The sequence below is a fragment of the Electrona antarctica genome (assembly GCF_951216825.1).
Source record: "Electrona antarctica genome assembly, chromosome: 21".
NCBI lineage: Eukaryota > Metazoa > Chordata > Actinopteri > Myctophiformes > Myctophidae > Electrona > Electrona antarctica.
Window position 1 is genome coordinate 34,108,490 of NC_136802.1, and position 19,352 is coordinate 34,127,841.

The 19,352-nt window shown below is 45.9% G+C and overlaps 1 protein-coding gene across 1 annotated transcript; it reads left to right on the top strand.

The window, feature by feature from the left end:
• Positions 1-557: 557 nt before the first annotated feature.
• On the top strand, positions 558-18,077 carry LOC306914345 (uncharacterized protein; the record flags this gene model as incomplete). Its single annotated transcript, XM_079491341.1, has 12 exons — positions 558-1,056; positions 3,071-3,250; positions 3,612-3,802; positions 4,686-4,983; positions 9,282-9,390; positions 10,123-10,352; positions 11,536-11,673; positions 12,029-12,248; positions 12,337-12,450; positions 12,825-12,887; positions 15,774-16,084; positions 17,049-18,077. The coding sequence occupies exons 2-12, from the start codon at positions 3,071-3,073 to the stop codon at positions 18,075-18,077; spliced, it is 2,883 nt and encodes a 960-aa protein (XP_079347467.1). The 5' UTR covers positions 558-1,056.
• Positions 18,078-19,352: the final 1,275 nt, after the last annotated feature.

The window sequence follows — 19,352 nt, forward strand, 5'->3', positions numbered from 1 at the left end:
GATAAGACCTTATCTTTAAGGCATTGAGACATTCGTCAGTTAGAGAGTTTATTGCACAAGAACATTTCACACTTCAATGACAACACAAAGCATTGTCAAACAGGGGTTCCAGGGGGTCCCCAGCCAAATGGACCCTTACAGATCCATCCGAGGTTACACTCTCAAGAGTTACACACCCATATAAGGCTCCATTTGAAACCTCCTCTAAACTGATATCTATTTAAAATAATTGTTCATAAATTTCATTCATTGATGCTATCCTAGTATCCTTACAGACAACCATTCTATAGCTGCCAGGTTCTCAAACATGACTCACATTCATCATTGTATGTACCAGGGAGGGACCCCCAGGGACCCCTATATGAGTATTTTCCCTATATGAGTATTTCATTCAGGAGTCGAGTCAGCACTGCATTTAAGATTTAGGATGAACTTCTCATCCCAATCAGGGATTGATTATACATTACACCTGGTGGTAGGCTATGCCTGCCTGCCTGCCTGCCTGCCCGCCTGCCTGTTTGTCTGTCTGTCTGTCTACCTGCCTGCCTGTCTGTTAAAGTACATTTTAATGCTAATACTTTTTACACTTTTTAATATTCGAGTGCATTTTGAATTCAGGACTTTTACTTTGTAACAGAATATTTCTGCAAGGCAAGTCAGTATTGATACTTTTACTTGAAGTAAAACATGTCAGTACGAGTACTTTTCCCAACACTGTATAATAATGCTATTATATAAAAACATAATGGCATTACAGTAGCAGTGACCTCCGTGACGACAGAGGGCGCTAGCTAGGCTGCGCTGCCATCAACCAGAGAAGAAGAAGAGGAGGATGGGCTACCATCGTTTTTTTTTCATCAAAAAACAAAAAATAAATCATAAAATAAAATCAAAACAAAACATTTGTTTGTATTAATAAAACCATTAAACTAATAAACCCCAGTGCGAGGGTGGGAGCAGCTGTCCACGGGTCACCCGTTTGCCCGTAACACCCCAGAAAGAAAGAAGTCACCTAAAAAAAGACCAACAAAACAAGAAGAAAAAGAACATCTGAATGTGAGTTAGCCTAGCGGCTAGCAGTTTAGCATCTGTATCTGTCTGTCTGTCTGTGTGGTCTTACAGATCTAATCTGTAGCTGTTGGAGACAGTACCCTAAGGGTCCATTTGGTTACATTTGGCACATTATCAGAGTTAGGAATGAAACCTGCAAGCGGACCCCTGTTAGTGTTGTTGTTACACACCTGTAAGGTTCATGTGTATTGTGTACACACTCAGAGTTACAGACCTCTTAAGGGTCCATTTGGTTACATTCGTTGGCACTGGGTTTGTAGATCTATTAGAGTTGTTGTTATTACTTATTAGCACTGTCTGTGGCTTTTCCTCCGAGGTGGAAAGGCTGGTGACGCGAGGTTAGTCTGTGGCTAAGCTAGCCTCTAGCATGTTATGTAACATGATGATTATTTAGAAATATGATCGCTTTCAATCAAATGATCACATTTTTTCCATCCACCCTCCACAAATAATAGTGAAAATAGCCGATCTACAAGCTGTTGGGAGTAGTTATAAGACCCCCAAGGGTCCATTTGCTTATAGAGAGTTAGGAATGGAACCAAATGGACCCTTACAGGTCATACAGTACCTGTAACAGACCTGTAAGGGTCCATTTGGTTCCATGTGTACACTCTCAGAGTTAGACCTGTAAGGGTCCATTTGGTTCCATGTGTACACTCTCAGAGTTACAGACCTGTAAGGGTCCATTTGGTTCCATGTGTACACTCTCAGAGTTACAGACCTGTACTGGTCCATTTGGTTACATTATCCCTGACAGGAATGTAGGAGTTGAAGAAGCATTACATGTGAAAATAGCAGAGCTCGCAACTCACTTTGTAATGCTCCAGGTTATACTTTTATTCACAAACACAGAAGGCAGGTCAGGACATACAACATTTCGACCAGTAGGCTATAGGTCTTTCTCAAGTATATGGTGTTCATATTTGAGAAATAGATTATAGGAAATTGGTCAAGGACCCCCATCTGAAAATATGTTGTTCCAGGGACCCCCCATAAGCAAAGATTTGAGTTAAAAACGTTCACGTCGTTCACGTACATTCAAAGATTTGCGCCACATTTTCACGATTTAAAAAAATAGCAAATCTAGATAGGCTATTTTTCAATAGCTAAAGTAAAACAATGCTTAAAACACCAAAAGGGGTTCCCGTCCAGAATGGGTTAAGAGAGGTTTAAGTCAAGAACTTTGATGTTGTCTGTTTGAAGCCAGAATGTAGTGATGTTCAGCAACTACAGACTAAACACTACATATTTTCATCGTGTGAGAATCGTTATCTCGTGGTGGAAAAATCGAGATTTCAGTATCGAGTAGCCACGCCCTTGTCTCTGGTCCCACGTGGAAGAGGCCGGCCTCCGAAGGTGGTCTGTACAGGGGGCAGGTGTTAACTATGTGCTCGGCAGACTGCTCAGGCTCGCCACACTCGCATGCTGCACTGTCCGCCAAGCCCCACCTCTTCATTGCTGATTTGAAGCAGCCGACTCCAGTGCGCAGGTGGTTCAGTAAGGTCCACTGCCGGCGTGGCAGGTCCTCTCCCTCAACGCCTTCACCCGGGTCAAAGATGTAGTGGTGCATACAGGAGGGCCCAGCAGACTCCCACTCCTGCTTCCAAGATGCCGCCAGCCATGCACTGGTGGACAAGTCCTCCGGGATGGAACGTAACATCTCTTGTGCCGCCTTGTTGTAAGGGTGGCGGGACTTGAGTCTGTTTGGAGGCTCTATTTCCACTGTAGTGTTGTGTAGGATGTGCCAGTCGTGTATTTTGGCTTTCCTTGCTAGCTTGACATTGACAATGATGATGTACGATGATAAGAGCGCCCCTCACTCCACACGGGTGTGATTTTTGAATTAATATTTGAATCTTTTCTGAAAACCTAGGCTAGGTCATGGGAAATATGAGAATTGTGTGAGAGTCGTGATCTCAATTCTTATGGAGGGAAATCAAGATTCACATTTGAATCCCCCCCCCCCACAAACTAATCCTCTCATCATTGTGTCTTATAGATGGACGACTACAGCTCTGTTGCCATGGGCAACCAGGCTACAGTCGCCATGGACCACCAGCCCACGGTTGCTACGGACAACCAGCCCACGGTCGCCATGGACAACAACAGCCAGGCCGCGGTCGCCGTGGACAACCAGACAGAGGCCGTCGTTGACAACAAACAGGCAGTGATGGAAAAAGTACTCAATTGTTTTACTTAAGTAAAAGTATCCATACCGCAATGTAGAAATACCAATTTCACAAGTTTTTAAATCTTTTGAAAATAGCAGATCTACAAGCTCTTAGATCGGCTATTTTCAATTGGCCCAAATGTATATAGGGCTGACGTGTTTAATGTATTAATAATAATCAAAATCTACAAAGTAACTAGTAACTAAAGTTTTCAAATACATGCAGTGGAGTAAAAGTACAACATTTGCCTCTGATATGTAGTGGAGTAGAAGTAAAATTGGAAATACTCAAGTAAAATACAAATACCTCAACGTTGTACTTAAGTACAGTACTTGAGTAAATGTACTTACAGTCGTTACTTTCCACCAGGCGGCTGTCGTCCCCGCGGGCGGCGGGACGGTCGCCACGGACGACAACGTTGTTGCGGAGGTCGCTGGGGGCAACGACGAGGATGGGGACGGGGCCACGGGGGGGCGAGAGGAGAAGAAGAAGAAGATGAAGAAGGAGAAAAAAGAAGAGAAGAAGAAGAAACGGAGGAGGAGTAAAAAGAAACAGAAGAAGTAAGTTTACGCCGCCGTCAGGATGTGTTTACGGTGGTTTGCTGTAGAGGGCGCTCTACTCTACCGCAGCCTGTGTTAGGGCTGTCACCATTTACACATTCAAGTTGACGATTGTCACAGAAATAATTGCGATTAACGATTTCATTGTTTTGTTTTTTTGCATCGAACATTGGAACGTTTCAACTTGTATTTCTGTTTGCCTTTAAGTTTAAGGCCTCGTCATCACAAATTGCACAGGGCAGATATGACAAATAACTTAAATATACAAAGAAATCACTTGACATATTTAATAATTTTGAATAATTTTTTCTTTCCAAATAATTTACAAAATAGCGGAAATAGTTGATCTAATAGTAACAGTAGATAGAGCAACTATTTCTGCTATTTTTGAAAATGTGTGGACATTTTTCCACATGGAAACGATTGATGATTATGCAAAAATAATTGCGATTACCTCAGGCCTACGTGATGTGTATCAGCGCTACAGCAGCACAGGGAAGGATCCCAGGAGCAACTAGGAAAAGTACACTCAGAAATCACATCGTTATCACAACATTTTTGTCAGCTGGTTTAGGATAAACGCTGAAAAGATGTATACAAAACCCACTTTTGTTGACGTTAGTAGGGATGAATGTGGACGACATCATCACGACATTAGAATGGACCCTCTTATGCAGACCTGATGGGCTCAGAGTCCCTGGAACCACATATTTTCAGATGGGAGGGCGGAGGCATATTACATATAATTTTGGGGTCCTTGACATGAAATATTGAGCACCACTGATACAGAAACATGAGGTATTTCAGAAAACTGTCAGGATTTAGAAGATTTAGAACCCTAAATGGGTTAAATAATGAATCACACATTTTTGGCACGACACAGCGCTAAGAAGAAGACGCCTCCGGGCCCACGGGGGGCGACGGCGGCGGCCCAACCCGCCGACGAGGCGGAGGGTGTCCGAGTGAAGAAATGTACGAGGGGAGAGCGTCGCCGTTGGGACAAGAGCCACTACTGCGTGTTCTGCAGACGGCCGCAGATGAAGATAGGTCGCCACCTGCTGGTGGCGCACAGAACTGAAGCCGAGGTGCAGAAAGCCGCTGCCTTTGCTAAAGGCTCCAAACAGAGACTGTTGTTACTGGAACAGCTGCGATGTCGAGGGGATTACAGACACAATATAGAGGTGGGTGAGACGGGTACCTGTCTGTATGTCTGTCTGTCTGTGCGGATGTCTCTACTTACTCTACCACAACGTTACACGGGCAGATGCAAAATATACAAAGATGCAAAGCTACAAACAGTTTAGCGTATTTGTAGCTGTTGTATCTTTTAGGCAGCAGGAGAACGTTTGTTAGCAGCTCAACCACTGAAACGGTCCAACACAGATACAATGAATTACTCGCCTAATGCTGCAGGTTCCATGTTTAAGTGTGTACAGTACATTTCCCTTTCAGTTTCAAAAACTGTCATGGCAGCTTGTTTACAACTAAACGGACTTCCTCTATCTGACTTCCTCTTCAAAATAAGAGCCACTAGTCAACACTAGTTTTATTACTTATCACTAGTTTTATTACTTACAGGACGTTAATATCAAAGACCAGGTGCATCCCAGCCTCTTGGTGTCTGCCTGGAGATCCCGCCGCCAGCTGTTTTTGGGCCAGCCTCTGTTTCTCTTCCCCTGAGGGTTCCAAGTCAGAGCCTGTCTGGTCGTATTTGACACTGGCTTGCGCAGTGTGTGGCCGATCCATCTCCATCTTCTTTGTCCAATTTCATCTTCAGATCGTTGTTGCTTATCTTGTCCGGCCAGTGAATTTTCAGGATTCTCCTCAGACATTTGTTAATGAAGGTTTGCACTTTGTTTATTGTGGTCTTTGTAATGGTCTCTGCCCCATAGAGCAGGACAGATTTTACGTTGGAGTTGAATATTCAGATTTTTGCTTTTTGCTGTATCTCCCTAGAGCGCCAGATGTTCTTGAGAAGTAAGCTGTTTTTGCCTTGCCTATTCTTGCGTTTACGTCTGCATCCGTACCACCCTGGTGGCTGATAGTACTCCCCAAGTAGCTCATCAGGCTGTGTCCATAATGTCCACCTGATTCAATTCTTCCTATTTTCTGTTGTTGTTCTCATAATCCAGTCAATGACTAGTAAAAACAGGAATGGGGATAAGAGACTGTGTAATTTTAGTAAAAGCAGAGAGATGTATTTGGGTGAGCGGTGAGTCACTTATCACCGCGGCTCAGTGACGTCATGTTGTAGTTTTAGTAAACACAGAGAGATGTGTTTGGGTGAGCGGTGAGTCTCTTACCCACTGCGGCTCAGTGACACCATGTTGTAGTTTTAGTAAAAACAGAGAGGTGTTTGGGTGAGCGGTGAGTCTCTTACCCACTGCGGCTCAGTGACACCATGTTGTAGTTTTAGTAAAAACAGAGAGGTGTTTGGGTGAGCGGTGAGTCTCTTACCCACTGCGGCTCAGTGACACCATGTTGTAGTTTTAGTAAAAACAGAGAGGTGTTTGGGTGAGCGGTGAGTCTCTTACCCACTGCGGCTCAGTGACACCATGTTGTAGTTTTAGTAAAAACAGAGAGGTGTTTGGGTGAGCGGTGAGTCTCTTACCCACTGCGGCTCAGTGACACCATGTTGTAGTTTTAGTAAAAACAGAGAGGTGTTTGGGTGAGCGGTGAGTCTCTTACCCACTGCGGCTCAGTGACACCATGTTGTAGTTTTAGTAAAAACAGAGAGGTGTTTGGGTGAGCGGTGAGTCTCTTACCCACTGCGGCTCAGTGACACCATGTTGTAGTTTTAGTAAAAACAGAGAGGTGTTTGGGTGAGCGGTGAGTCTCTTACCCACTGCGGCTCAGTGACACCATGTTGTAGTTTTAGTAAAAACAGAGAGGTGTTTGGGTGAGCGGTGAGTCTCTTACCCACTGCGGCTCAGTGACGTCATGTTGTAGTTTTAGTAAAAACAGAGAGGTGTTTGGGTGAGCGGTGAGTCTCTTATCCACTGCGGCTCAGTGACGTCATGTTGTAGTTTTAGTAAAAACAGAGAGGTGTTTGGGTGAGCGGTGAGTCTCTTACCCACTGCGGCTCAGTGACACCATGTTGTAGTTTTAGTAAAAACAGAGAGGTGTTTGGGTGAGCGGTGAGTCTCTTATCCACTGCGGCTCAGTGACGTCATGTTGTAGTTTTAGTAAAAACAGAGAGGTGTTTGGGTGAGCGGTGAGTCTCTTATCCACTGCGGCTCAGTGACGTCATGTTGTAGTTTTAGTAAAAACAGAGAGGTGTTTGGGTGAGCGGTGAGTCTCTTATCCACTGCGGCTCAGTGACACCATGTTGTAGTTTTAGTAAAAACAGAGAGGTGTTTGGGTGAGCGGTGAGTCTCTTACCCACTGCGGCTCAGTGACACCATGTTGTAGTTTTAGTAAAAACAGAGAGGTGTTTGGGTGAGCGGTGAGTCTCTTACCCACTGCGGCTCAGTGACGTCATGTTGTAGTTTTAGTAAAAACAGAGAGGTGTTTGGGTGAGCGGTGAGTCTCTTATCCACTGCGGCTCAGTGACGTCATGTTGTAGTTTTAGTAAAAACAGAGAGGTGTTTGGGTGAGCGGTGAGTCTCTTACCCACTGCGGCTCAGTGACACCATGTTGTAGTTTTAGTAAAAACAGAGAGGTGTTTGGGTGAGCGGTGAGTCTCTTATCCACTGCGGCTCAGTGACGTCATGTTGTAGTTTTAGTAAAAACAGAGAGGTGTTTGGGTGAGCGGTGAGTCTCTTATCCACTGCGGCTCAGTGACGTCATGTTGTAGTTTTAGTAAAAACAGAGAGGTGTTTGGGTGAGCGGTGAGTCTCTTATCCACTGCGGCTCAGTGACGTCATGTTGTAGTTTTAGTAAAAACAGAGAGGTGTTTGGGTGAGCGGTGAGTCTCTTACCCACTGCGGCTCAGTGACGCCATGTTGTAGTTTTAGTAAAAACAGAGAGGTGTTTGGGTGAGCGGTGAGTCTCTTACCCACTGCGGCTCAGTGACGTCATGTTGTAGTTTTAGTAAAAACAGAGAGGTGTTTGGGTGAGCTGTGAGTCTCTTACCCACTGCGGCTCAGTGACGTCATGTTGTAGTTTTAGTAAAAACAGAGAGGTGTTTGGGTGAGCGGTGAGTCTCTTACCCACTGCGGCTCAGTGACGTCATGTTGTAGTTTTAGTAAAAACAGAGAGGTGTTTGGGTGAGCGGTGAGTCTCTTACCCACTGCGCTCAGTGACGTCATGTTGTAGTTTTAGTAAAAACAGAGAGGTGTTTGGGTGAGCGGTGAGTCTCTTACCCACTGCGGCTCAGTGACGTCATGTTGTAGTTTTAGTAAAAACAGAGAGGTGTTTGGGTGAGCGGTGAGTCTCTTACCCACTGCGGCTCAGTGACGTCAAGTTGTAGTTTTAGTAAAAACAGAGAGGTGTTTGGGTGAGCGGTGAGTCTCTTACCCACTGCGGCTCAGTGACGTCATGTTGTAGTTTTAGTAAAAACAGAGAGGTGTTTGGGTGAGCGGTGAGTCTCTTACCCACTGCGGCTCAGTGACGTCATGTTGTAGTTTTAGTAAAAACAGAGGTGTTTGGGTGAGCGGTGAGTCTCTTACCCACTGCGGCTCAGTGACGTCAAGTTGTAGTTTTAGTAAAAACAGAGAGGTGTTTGGGTGAGCGGTGAGTCTCTTACCCACTGCGGCTCAGTGACGTCATGTTGTAGTTTTAGTAAAAACAGAGAGGTGTTTGGGTGAGCGGTGAGTCTCTTACCCACTGCGGCTCAGTGACGTCATGTTGTAGTTTTAGTAAAAACAGAGAGGTGTTTGGGTGAGCGGTGAGTCTCTTACCCACTGCGGCTCAGTGACGTCATGTTGTAGTTTTAGTAAAAACAGAGAGGTGTTTGGGTGAGCGGTGAGTCTCTTACCCACTGCGGCTCAGTGACGTCATGTTGTAGTTTTAGTAAAAACAGAGAGGTGTTTGGGTGAGCGGTGAGTCTCTTATCCACTGCGGCTCAGTGACGTCATGTTGTAGTTTTAGTAAAAACAGAGAGGTGTTTGGGTGAGCGGTGAGTCTCTTACCCACTGCGGCTCAGTGACGTCATGTTGTAGTTTTAGTAAAAACAGAGAGGTGTTTGGGTGAGCGGTGAGTCTCTTACCCACTGCGGCTCAGTGACGTCATGTTGTAGTTTTAGTAAAAACAGAGAGGTGTTTGGGTGAGCGGTGAGTCTCTTACCCACTGCGGCTCAGTGACGTCAAGTTGTAGTTTTAGTAAAAACAGAGAGGTGTTTGGGTGAGCGGTGAGTCTCTTACCCACTGCGGCTCAGTGACGTCAAGTTGTAGTTTTTGGTGATAGCAGTTGTTACCTCATCACTGAAAACTGGAGTATGAATAGGCATTTGATGCCTTCGACACAAGTCGTTAATTTGTCTGTCTGTCTGTCTGTCTGTCTGTCTACCTGTCTGTCTGTCTACCTGTCTGTGTGTCAGGTGATCCGTAGGGGTCAAGGGGAGATCGTAACCTGTCGTCAGCCGTCACAGGAAGTGAACGCCTCTGACTTCCTGCCGTGTACACTGTGTCTGGGCTTCTTCCTTAAAGGTACAGTAACAACCTTAACCAATCACAGTAATGTGATTATTATATAATCATTATTAGTATTCTTTTAATATGTAATTATTATATTTAATCATTATTAGTCATTCTACCACACCTCAGCCATTTCAAAATACAAGGTATCCTCGCACCTCTTGTGGCTAATTTTTTTTAAACGGTTACAATCATGGCAACATGAAAATCATGAAACTATTCAAAAGTGATTCACTAGAGAAAGTAGTTACTCCCTTGTTTTATAGATTTAGCCGATGTCATGTCGAAACACCTAGCATAGCGACTTGGCAAACAGCTGTTCAGAGTGACGAGGGAATAGGGGTCACTTGTGTATTTATAAGCGCCGCCAGGGCCGGAGTCACTCACCATGCTATGTGCGTGGGTGGTGCTTAGAAACCCACATGGCCAGGGTTTGTATGGAAATCAAGCACTTCCCTTCTACAGATATGGTGGATCACTGTAACGCACCTGGGATTGATATAAACTGATTTAAGGTGTAGATTATCGTGACATTTACTATGTGGTCTAATCAGAAACCAGCCAATCAGAATCAAGTATTGGGACTAACCGTTTTTTAATATTTAATAATGTAATTACGGTATTATATTTAATCATTATTAGATGACCTGCATTCATTTTATAAATAAATATGTTAATTAGATGACCTGTGGAAGCACATGGCCACCTGTATTAATTAATAATGCAATTCAATATGTTAATTAGATGACCTGTGGAAGCACATGGCCACCTGTCGCAGGAAGACTGGGGGCGTGCCGGCCGACCCCGGCCCTCTGGGCCAGGACATGCCCCCGGGGGGCGGGGCTCTCCCGGCGGGCAGGAAGAGGAGGCGTGTCCAAGCCGACGCGTCCCGCCTCCTGCCCATCAGCGACGGAGCCACGGAGAAATGCAGTGACATCATCCACCGAATGCACCACGACCCTGTCTCACAGCAGGTACCTGTCTGCCTGTATACCTGTCTGTATGTCTCTCTGTATACCTGTCTGCCTGTATACCTGACTGTCTGTCTGTCTACAAGAGTAGAGGACAGTACAGCAACTCGCAATGGGCCTGGTCTACAAGATATGCTACACTACAAAGACACCCATGTGTGCTGTACCTATCGCGGGTGCGGAATCTCCTTTGCGTTTGAGTAAAATGGTCACGCCCCCCTCCTACTAGTAGTAGGGGATAAAGTATAGTTTTAGACCGCGGCGAGGTGCCGTGTCGAACATTGCGAAGTTCACTTGAGCCGGCCGGCTCAGCACAGTTCCAGTTGCGACCCGATATGGACAAAATAGTAAATCCTCGTAGGGAAAGTCGCGAGGGGGCCGTCACCATTTACTGAAACGCAAAGGCCATTCCACATTAGCGTACCTGTCTAACCACTTCAACAACGTTAAAGGCACACAGACACGACACCAGAGGGAGTCCCACAAATCACGGTCAACCCAGATTTGGCTCAAACAAGTGTTTAAAAGAAGAAGATTTGATTGGCTGAGCACGGAATGTTTTTTATATAAAGCCATAGCTTTGTGTGGGCAGCTGTGGGTCAGGACGTAGAGCAGGTCGTCCAATGATCCCTGGGTCGGCGGTTTGAATCCCGGCTCCTCCTCCTCCTGTCCACATGTCGAAGTGTCCTTGGGCAAGACACTGAACCCTACATTGCCTCCAATGAGTTGGTCGGTGTGAGCTTGCCACCATTGGTCGGTGTGTGAATGTGAGAAGTGAGGACGCTGGCGTCGACTGTTCGCCGCTTCACCTCCCAATGTATGAATGAATGAACCATAGTAAACAAAGCACTTTGAGCACTTGGAAAAGCGCTAAAAAGTGCAATTCATTATAGCTGGGATGCTCTATTGTCTATATTTGCTATATTTGCTCAATGCTGGAACGATAGCATCTATCACTATCAGACCCACACTGATTTCTTAATGCTCAGCAGCCCAACACTTGGAATTAACTCCAAAACTCTTTAAAACTGAGCTCTCTGCCATCATTCGGTCGGTTAAATTGTACTTCCGAGTATAAATAAAGGTGATGATGATGATGGTGATGACTCCTCCCCCTCTTTACAGGAGGCTGCGGTTTGTAAAAAGTCACCAGAAATGAAATGTGATTGGTCTGTCTCTCCTGCAGGTGAAATGTGATTGGCTGATCTGCCAGTACGGCAGCAGGTTGATGGGGGCGGGACAGGAAGTGAAGTATGACGCGATAAGCCAGCGAATGAGAGAGCTCGCTCGCTTCCTATTGGTCGTCAAGAGTCTGGACGCCGGGGTGAGTTGATGACATCAATTATCATCCAACTGATTATGTTAATTTTGTTGACTATGACTAAGACTAAAAGACTAAGGTTTTTGATATTTAAGAGTAAACATTTTAAGAAGACTAAATGGGACTAAGACTAAATGGTGTGTAATTCAAAAGACTAAGACTTAATCTAAATCTGCTAAAAAATACTGTTATGTAATTATCTAATAATAACTCTTTAATCCCTCCAGGTGCGTTCCTTATCAGAGCTGTTGGAGTAGACAGACAGACAGACAGACAGACAGACAGACATGCAGCAGATGGTTGACAGACAGACAGACAGACAGACAGACATGCATATAATTAACTCTTTCATCTCCAGGTGCGTTCGTTATCAGAGCTGCTGGAACCCGACCGGGTGGAGTTGGCGGTCAACGCAGCGCGCCAGGCCCTGGGGTCGCGACCTCGCAAGCTATTGGCCGTGCTCAGAGCGGTGTGTGACATCACCGTCACGGAGAAGATGGCCGCCGGAGACTGGGCGGCGGCTGCCATGGTCACCGAGTTCTCTGAGAGACTGACCTCCGTCTGGGACAAACAGACAGGTAAGACAGACAGACAGACAGACAGACAGACAGACAGGCTGGTAGGACACACCTTGCCAGTGACCTTTCCTTGTTTCCTGGTTCCTAGCTCCCGTTGTGGGCGGGGCCAAGTGGAAGCGGCCCGCCAGCGTCCAATCAGGAAGTGAGCTGTTCAGAGTGAAGGCCAAGCCTGGCCTGGGGTCAAAGTTCAAACTGAGCCACCGTAAGACACCTGTGTGACCTTTCACCTTACACACCTGATGTACATTAAATAATCTAATTTAAATGGAGGCTTTGTAATTCAATTAATCACCTCTTTAAAGGAGAGTTCCGGACTGGAGAAACTGGTTTTCTTACCGTAATATGACGATGATAATCCATTGATCACTGGAAAAGTAGCAACAAAAAAAAAGAAGAAAACAACTCCATGCTGAGCATTCCTCTGTGTTTTACCGTCGGTCAAATGCTAGATCTCTTCTTCAATCGCGCAAACATTATTTTTTCTTCTTTACATCTGTTGATGTTGTGGGATATAACTCCACAAAGTATTGTGACTCTGTTATTATTATTAATATAATGTATTTGTTATCATTACAGTTCCATTCTCTGGTCAGGTGTTGGAGAAAACTACAGACTTCACGCCTTCTCGCCTGTCACATGGTACGTCTGTTCTCCAATCACATGGGCGTGCTGTTTTTTTGAAGCAATTATTAAAACATTAAGGGCTCTATCTTCGTCCATGCTAAACCCCTTGACGGGGTTGAGGCAGTGTGTGTTTGAGGAGCGGAGGGTGCGAGTCGAGGGTCTCAGGGAGACTAATTCCGTGAGGGGAGGGGAGCCAATGGGGAGGGGAGCCAAAGGAGTGATTGGTATGGTTGGGGGCCAAAGGAGCAGAAGGAATATAGGGAGTCGAGGAGTAACTCATCATCTTGAATCTGGTGGAGGATGGATATTCTGCCCTCCAGCTCGGACACTTTTTTCTTCAGGTGAAGACGGCTGTCGCAACCAGGAGATGAGGCGAGTGTTGCCGTGGAGTGGTGGTGGCTGAGGGAAGAAAACAGACCGTGGCCAGTAAAAGTGTAAAAATGAATGACAGGATGAGGTGAAGCAAACTAGCGGAGTTGGAGTAGTAGTGCTGAATGAGGATAGTGTCTCAGGGCAGTACATACACGCAAGGGCACCACAACGGGTGCCCACAGCAGAAAGTAAGCCTTAACACGGACGAGGGGAACAGCAGAGGAAGAGAGTGCGACTTACCTTACCAACCAGGCCTGTGAGTTGGATCGGTTTCAGATCATATGGCGATGGTGGTGCTGGTTTTGTAGTGTTGCTCCTTGTTCCGTAGTTGTGGTGAAACTGCAGAGAAAGTTGCTTTAGCTCCCGGCTTGCCAGCTGTCAAACAGGCTAAAGCCGGTAAGAGCGCCTCTCACTTCACACAGGTGTGATTTATATTGATAAATCAAGCCAGTCTTTTATTGAACTGTGTAATGGGAATTTTAGAATGCCAACTACAGTGCCAAATATATGCATTGTGTATTTATCTTCCTTCCATTAAGTCTCTTTGCTCACCAATGTGCTCAGTCTAATTCATGCAGCTGTCAATCTAACAGCTGACTTGACTCCTCCACGCTGTCAGCAAAGGTATACTTATTTGTTTGTCGCCCTTATGTTTAGCGCAGATCCTTATATGGACATTCAGTATAACATCTCTGTTAAAACAAGACTATAAGGACTGTCTGAGAATGGGGTTGAGGAGGCTTGCGCCCGGAGGGGCTGCTGGAACAGGCAAGGAGGCCTGTTCCTCACTCTCTGTATGTTGTTACTCTGCTGAATCTTCTTAATAGATTCTCAATACTTCACCCTGAAGAACTTTGTCAATCCTTCATATTTGGAAGATTATTTAATCTACAACAGCTGGTGTTTCATCGAGCCCACTATTGAGCATTTTCTATTTTAGTTCATGTGGGTGTCATCGCCTCATTCCTCCTGTAGATGGAGACAAACACCATCACTGCCAGGCCACTTTTCCACCAAAATAACTTTGATTCTAGAACTGGTTCCTTTTCCACCAAAATAACTTTGATTCTGGTTCCGTTCTTTATTTTTTATGATAGTTTATATCAGGGTTACTCAAATAGCTGAACCTGTGGGCTAGATGATAGAATAACAACATCAATGATAGCCTACTTGATAACTTCTATCTTTTTTAGTTTTTTATTTCTACATAACGTATGAAAAGACAACTCAATTTCTTCACAGTTAATAACAGTCAGTTATGACTTGGCCCACATTCAACACAAATGGCTTATTCCATAAAATAAAAACCAACTAAAACAATCTACCTAGTATGAAGGACCCCAATGGGAACAAGCTAGGCTTGGGTTTTTAATCATCTTTTAGCACTTAGCAGTCCTTGTATTGAACTGTACTTTCCTGCATGTGTTTTCTTTCCTGCAAACTATTAATAAAGTCATACCACCATAGCAGTACTGACTCTACCGCAGGGTCCATACAGCAGTACTGACTCCACTGTGAGGGTCCATACTAGCCTGGCTAATAAGCCAGACTCAAATCACACAGTCGTGTGGTATTTGAGTCTGGAGATGCTGTGTATGGATCTTGTTTCCCGGGGGGCGGGTTCAAACATTTTCTCTTTGACGCAATTGGTTAGAGCTACTGTCAGTCAAAGGTCTCAAGCATTGAACGTCAATGTACCAAAGCCCGCCCATATTGCATACCGTGTCCCGATTGGCCACACCAGTTCTCTGGTGTAGGAAATGGGCGTACAATTGAGCCTCTCCAGACCGTAATCCGCCGGCAGGCAATTTTTTTTTGCCAACGGCTGATTCGGTCTGGGTTATTAGCCAGGCTAGGTCCATACAACAGTACTGACTCTACCGCAGGGTCCACACAGCAGTACTGACTCCACTGTGAGGGTCCATACAGCAGTACTGACTCCACTGTGAGGGTCAACACAGCAGTACTGACTCCACTGTGAGGGTCCATACAGCAGTACTGACTCCACTGTGAGGGTCAACACAGCAGTACTGACTCCACTGTGAGGGTCCATACAGCAGTACTGACTCCACCGCAGGGTCCACACAGCAGTACTGACTCCACTGTGGGGGTCCACACAGCAGTACTGACTCCACTGTGAGGGTCCACACAGCAGTACTGACTCCACTGTGAGGGTCCACACGGCAGTACTGACTCCACTGTGAGGGTCCACACAGCAGTACTGACTCCACTGTGAGGGTCCACACGGCAGTACTGACTCCACTGTTAGGGTCCACACAGCAGTACTGACTCCACTGTGAGGGTCCACACGGCAGTACTGACTCCACTGTGAGGGTCCACACAGCAGTACTGACTCCACTGTGAGGGTCCACACGGCAGTACTGACTCCACTGTGAGGGTCCACACGGCAGTACTGACTCCACTGTGAGGGTCCACTCCATACCGTAGTACTGATCTCCACTCTCCTCATCCCATGCCGAGCGTTCAAGGCGAGTGCTTTCATGTTAATGTTCTGTTTCCATGTTTCAGGGCCCAGTACTTCTTCCAGTGTTGCTGGTGGTTCTGTTGGAGGTTCTGTTGGAGGTTCTGGAGGAGGAGGATCTGTTGGAGGTCCTAACAACAACAACAACAGTAAACAGAACAACAACAACAACAACAATAACAACAACGGAGGCAAGATGCGGAGGCGCCCGTGGAGCGGCGAGGAGAAGGAGGCCGTCTTCAGACATCTGGGCTTCTACGTTCTCATCCACAACGTTCCGGGGAAGGAGGCCTGCATGAGATGTCTGGACATGGAGCCATGTCTGAGGAACCGGCACTGGAAAGACATCAAGAACCAGGTAGAGATATATCTATCTATCTATCTATCTATCTATCTATCTATCTATCTATCTATCTATCTATCTATCTATCTATCTATCTATCTATCTATCTATCTATCTATCTATCTATCTATCTATCTACAGTTGGGTGCCACCGATATTGTCCCTTATCATTTGACCCATTTAGGCCTGACCTCAAAATTTAAAAAAATCCTTCTAAATCCTCCAGTTTTCTGAAATAAATATTTTCACGATTTTTCAAAAATAGCAGACCTACAAGCTCGTAGCGCGCCACTCGGTGGCGCGCTATGAGCTTGTAGATCTGCTGTTTTTCAATAGCTAAATTATAACATAATGTTTAAAACACCAAAAGGGGTTCCCGCCCAAAATGGGTTAACTGTCCTTTTGCGCAGATCACGCAAACCTCAGCAAAAAGAAAAGGACAATATCGATATCTATCTATCTATCTATCTATCTATCTATCTATCTATCTATCTATGAATGAATATATTATATATGTAGCCTGCATGAGATGTCTGGACATGGAGCCATGTCTGAGGAACAGACACTGGAAGGATATCAATAACCAGGTAGACATATATTTATACGTTTTCTGTCATTTTTTTTAATCTTCGTTTTTTTCATGTCATGAGAAAGCAGGGAATCATAGCTTCAAATTGACATTTGGTTGTTCAGTTGTTCAGTTTTGGAGAGTAATGCCTTGCAGAAAACAGCGAGTTGAGAAAACGGGCTTGAAAGGTTCACTTCTGTGGACTCTAACATTACACCTAGGTACATGTTTAAGCATTTAACAGTAAACCTAATAAAAACCTAATAAAACCTAAACAGTTAGTCTTGATCAAAACAACGTTGTAAAACGCGAGCCGCTCGCTAGGCCGAAGCCCTCAAATGAAAAATGTTATGTATATTTTATATTTAATGTGTATTTTATATGTTTTAAAGTACATTTAATATATTTCAGGTCCACAACCAGATCGAGTCTCATAAGAAGCAGATGTTTCACTGTCAGGCCGACGCCCCTGGAGGCGGAGGAGGGGGCGTGGCTTCTTCTGGCGCCTTGACGGAGAGAGGGGGTGTGGCCTCTTCCTCCTGTGACATCATCCAGGAGGCGGAGCTACGAGGAGGAGGAGGGAGGAAGAGGAACAGGGTGGGAGGCGTGGCTATGAGGGGAGGCGTGGCCAACGAACAACAACACCACAACCTGGATGATAATAGGGGCGTGGCTTCTTTCAGGGGAGTTGGCGTGGCTTCCTCAGACCACCAATCGGTGGAGAGAGGTGGAGGCGGGGCCATCAGGAGCGCTGTGATTGGTCCCGCCTCCCCCCCTGATAGCCTATTGGCTATCAGGGGGGGAGGCGGGACCAATCACAGCGCAGACCCGCGCATGGAGAGGGGTGGGGCTATTATCAGAGGTGGAGCTTCCCCCCAGTTGGAGAGAGGGGGAGGGGGCGTGGCCGATGGACTAGCGCAGCTGGCCAATCAGGAGAGAGACAAGTACATCATCTCGGAGAATCAGCCAATCATGATGGAGCCCGCCCACATGATGCTAGACTGTCTGCCCGGCGCAGACAGACAGATGGAAAGGCTGCAGACGCTGACAGGCAGACAGACAGACAGACAGACGGACGAACAGCTGCACGTCGGCCTGCACAGCAGACAGACAGGCGGTCTGCAGCTGGCAGACAGACACGTAGACAGACAGACGGGCGGCCTGCAGCTGACAGACAGACAAGTAGACCGACAGACGGGCGGTCTGCAGCTGAGCAGGCAGACAGACAGGCATTACCTGCACAACAGCAGACAGACGGTCAGGCAGACAGACAGGCAGGCGGTGGGGGGTATGCAGCAGCAGCAGACAGACAGGCAGGGGGGGGCGGGCCTTCAGTTTAACGGACAGCTGTCGGAGGCCATCAACAGACACCTGACGTGGAGCCCGCCCATCGAGCAGCAGCCAATCCCCACGCAGCACTATGGACACGCCCACTTCTGAGGAGACGTGGTGGGAAGTCGGGGCGACTGATTGGGACTTCTTTTATTGTTTTGTTTTTTCCCGTTCTTAATAAATGTTTGTAAATATAAAAAAACGACTTCCCTTAAATATCACTACAAATATTAAAATCTGATCGGATTAAATGTTAAAAAAATCTAAAAGAAAATATTCACATTTGATCGGATTAAAGGAGCATTTCACCAATTTTCTACCTTCATATAATTGGTCCTCACTAATGCTCATTATAATATGATGACATCATCATTTCTGTCTACTCTCTCTGTGTCTCATTGGTTAAGAAACCTGCCTACCAGTGACAACATCATGTCTGTCTACTCTCTGTGTTCTCATTGGTGGACTGGATAGTTCAGAAACCTGCCTAATAACCCAGTGACATCATCATTTTCTTCCTTACATTTTTATCCCATGATATTTGAGGGGCGCTATAGCCCCTCCTATATTCAGCTATAGTGTAGATTCTGGTCCTAACACAAACATTAAATGCCATTGACAATGAATGGAGAATTTACATCATATGTGTCTTAAGGATGCACCTGGGACATATCCTCAGTGATGTATCCCAAGGTCATCAGGGTTTCGGGTCTCCCAACATCATACCCCTCACTCAGGTGACCCAGCCGGGGTGATCAAGTCCCGACTTACATCCCAGTAGCTAGTAGCTACCCTCGATCAGCCCCATTAGGGAAAACCCAGGGCCACACAATCCGCTCCTCCTGAACTACTCTGCCTTGACTGGGTATGCGGGAGGATCGCATCAATCTGGCTCATGGAAGGACTAGGCTCTGTGGGTTGACTCCTGACCGGGCCCCTCCTACGTTTCACCAGGTCCACTCCTGCTCTCACCAGGCCCAGCACCTGTGCATTGCACCAGACTCCCAGCACCAGGCACTTCTTCATGTGTGTCTGAGCAAATTGGCTATTTTTGTGTTAACACAAACATTACATTCCAATTAACAATATCGTCATATGAGCGCCCCTCACTTTTTTTTAACTCATTTTTCACCCGGTTCCATAGACTTTGGATGTTGGATGGACATGTTTCTTTCCTTTTCCATTCTGGCTAGTTTCTTCTATGAATTCTCCGTTTCAATTCAATGTACTGTTTCTTTCTGCCATGAATTCTGCGGTTCTGTTTCAATTTACTGTTTCTTGTGAAGCCTTTTTCACATATATCCCGCAGAGCGCCAGAACTCGAGTCTGTCTTCTGTCTATCATTATGTGTAATACCCGAGGGACCCCAGAAGACCCGTATGA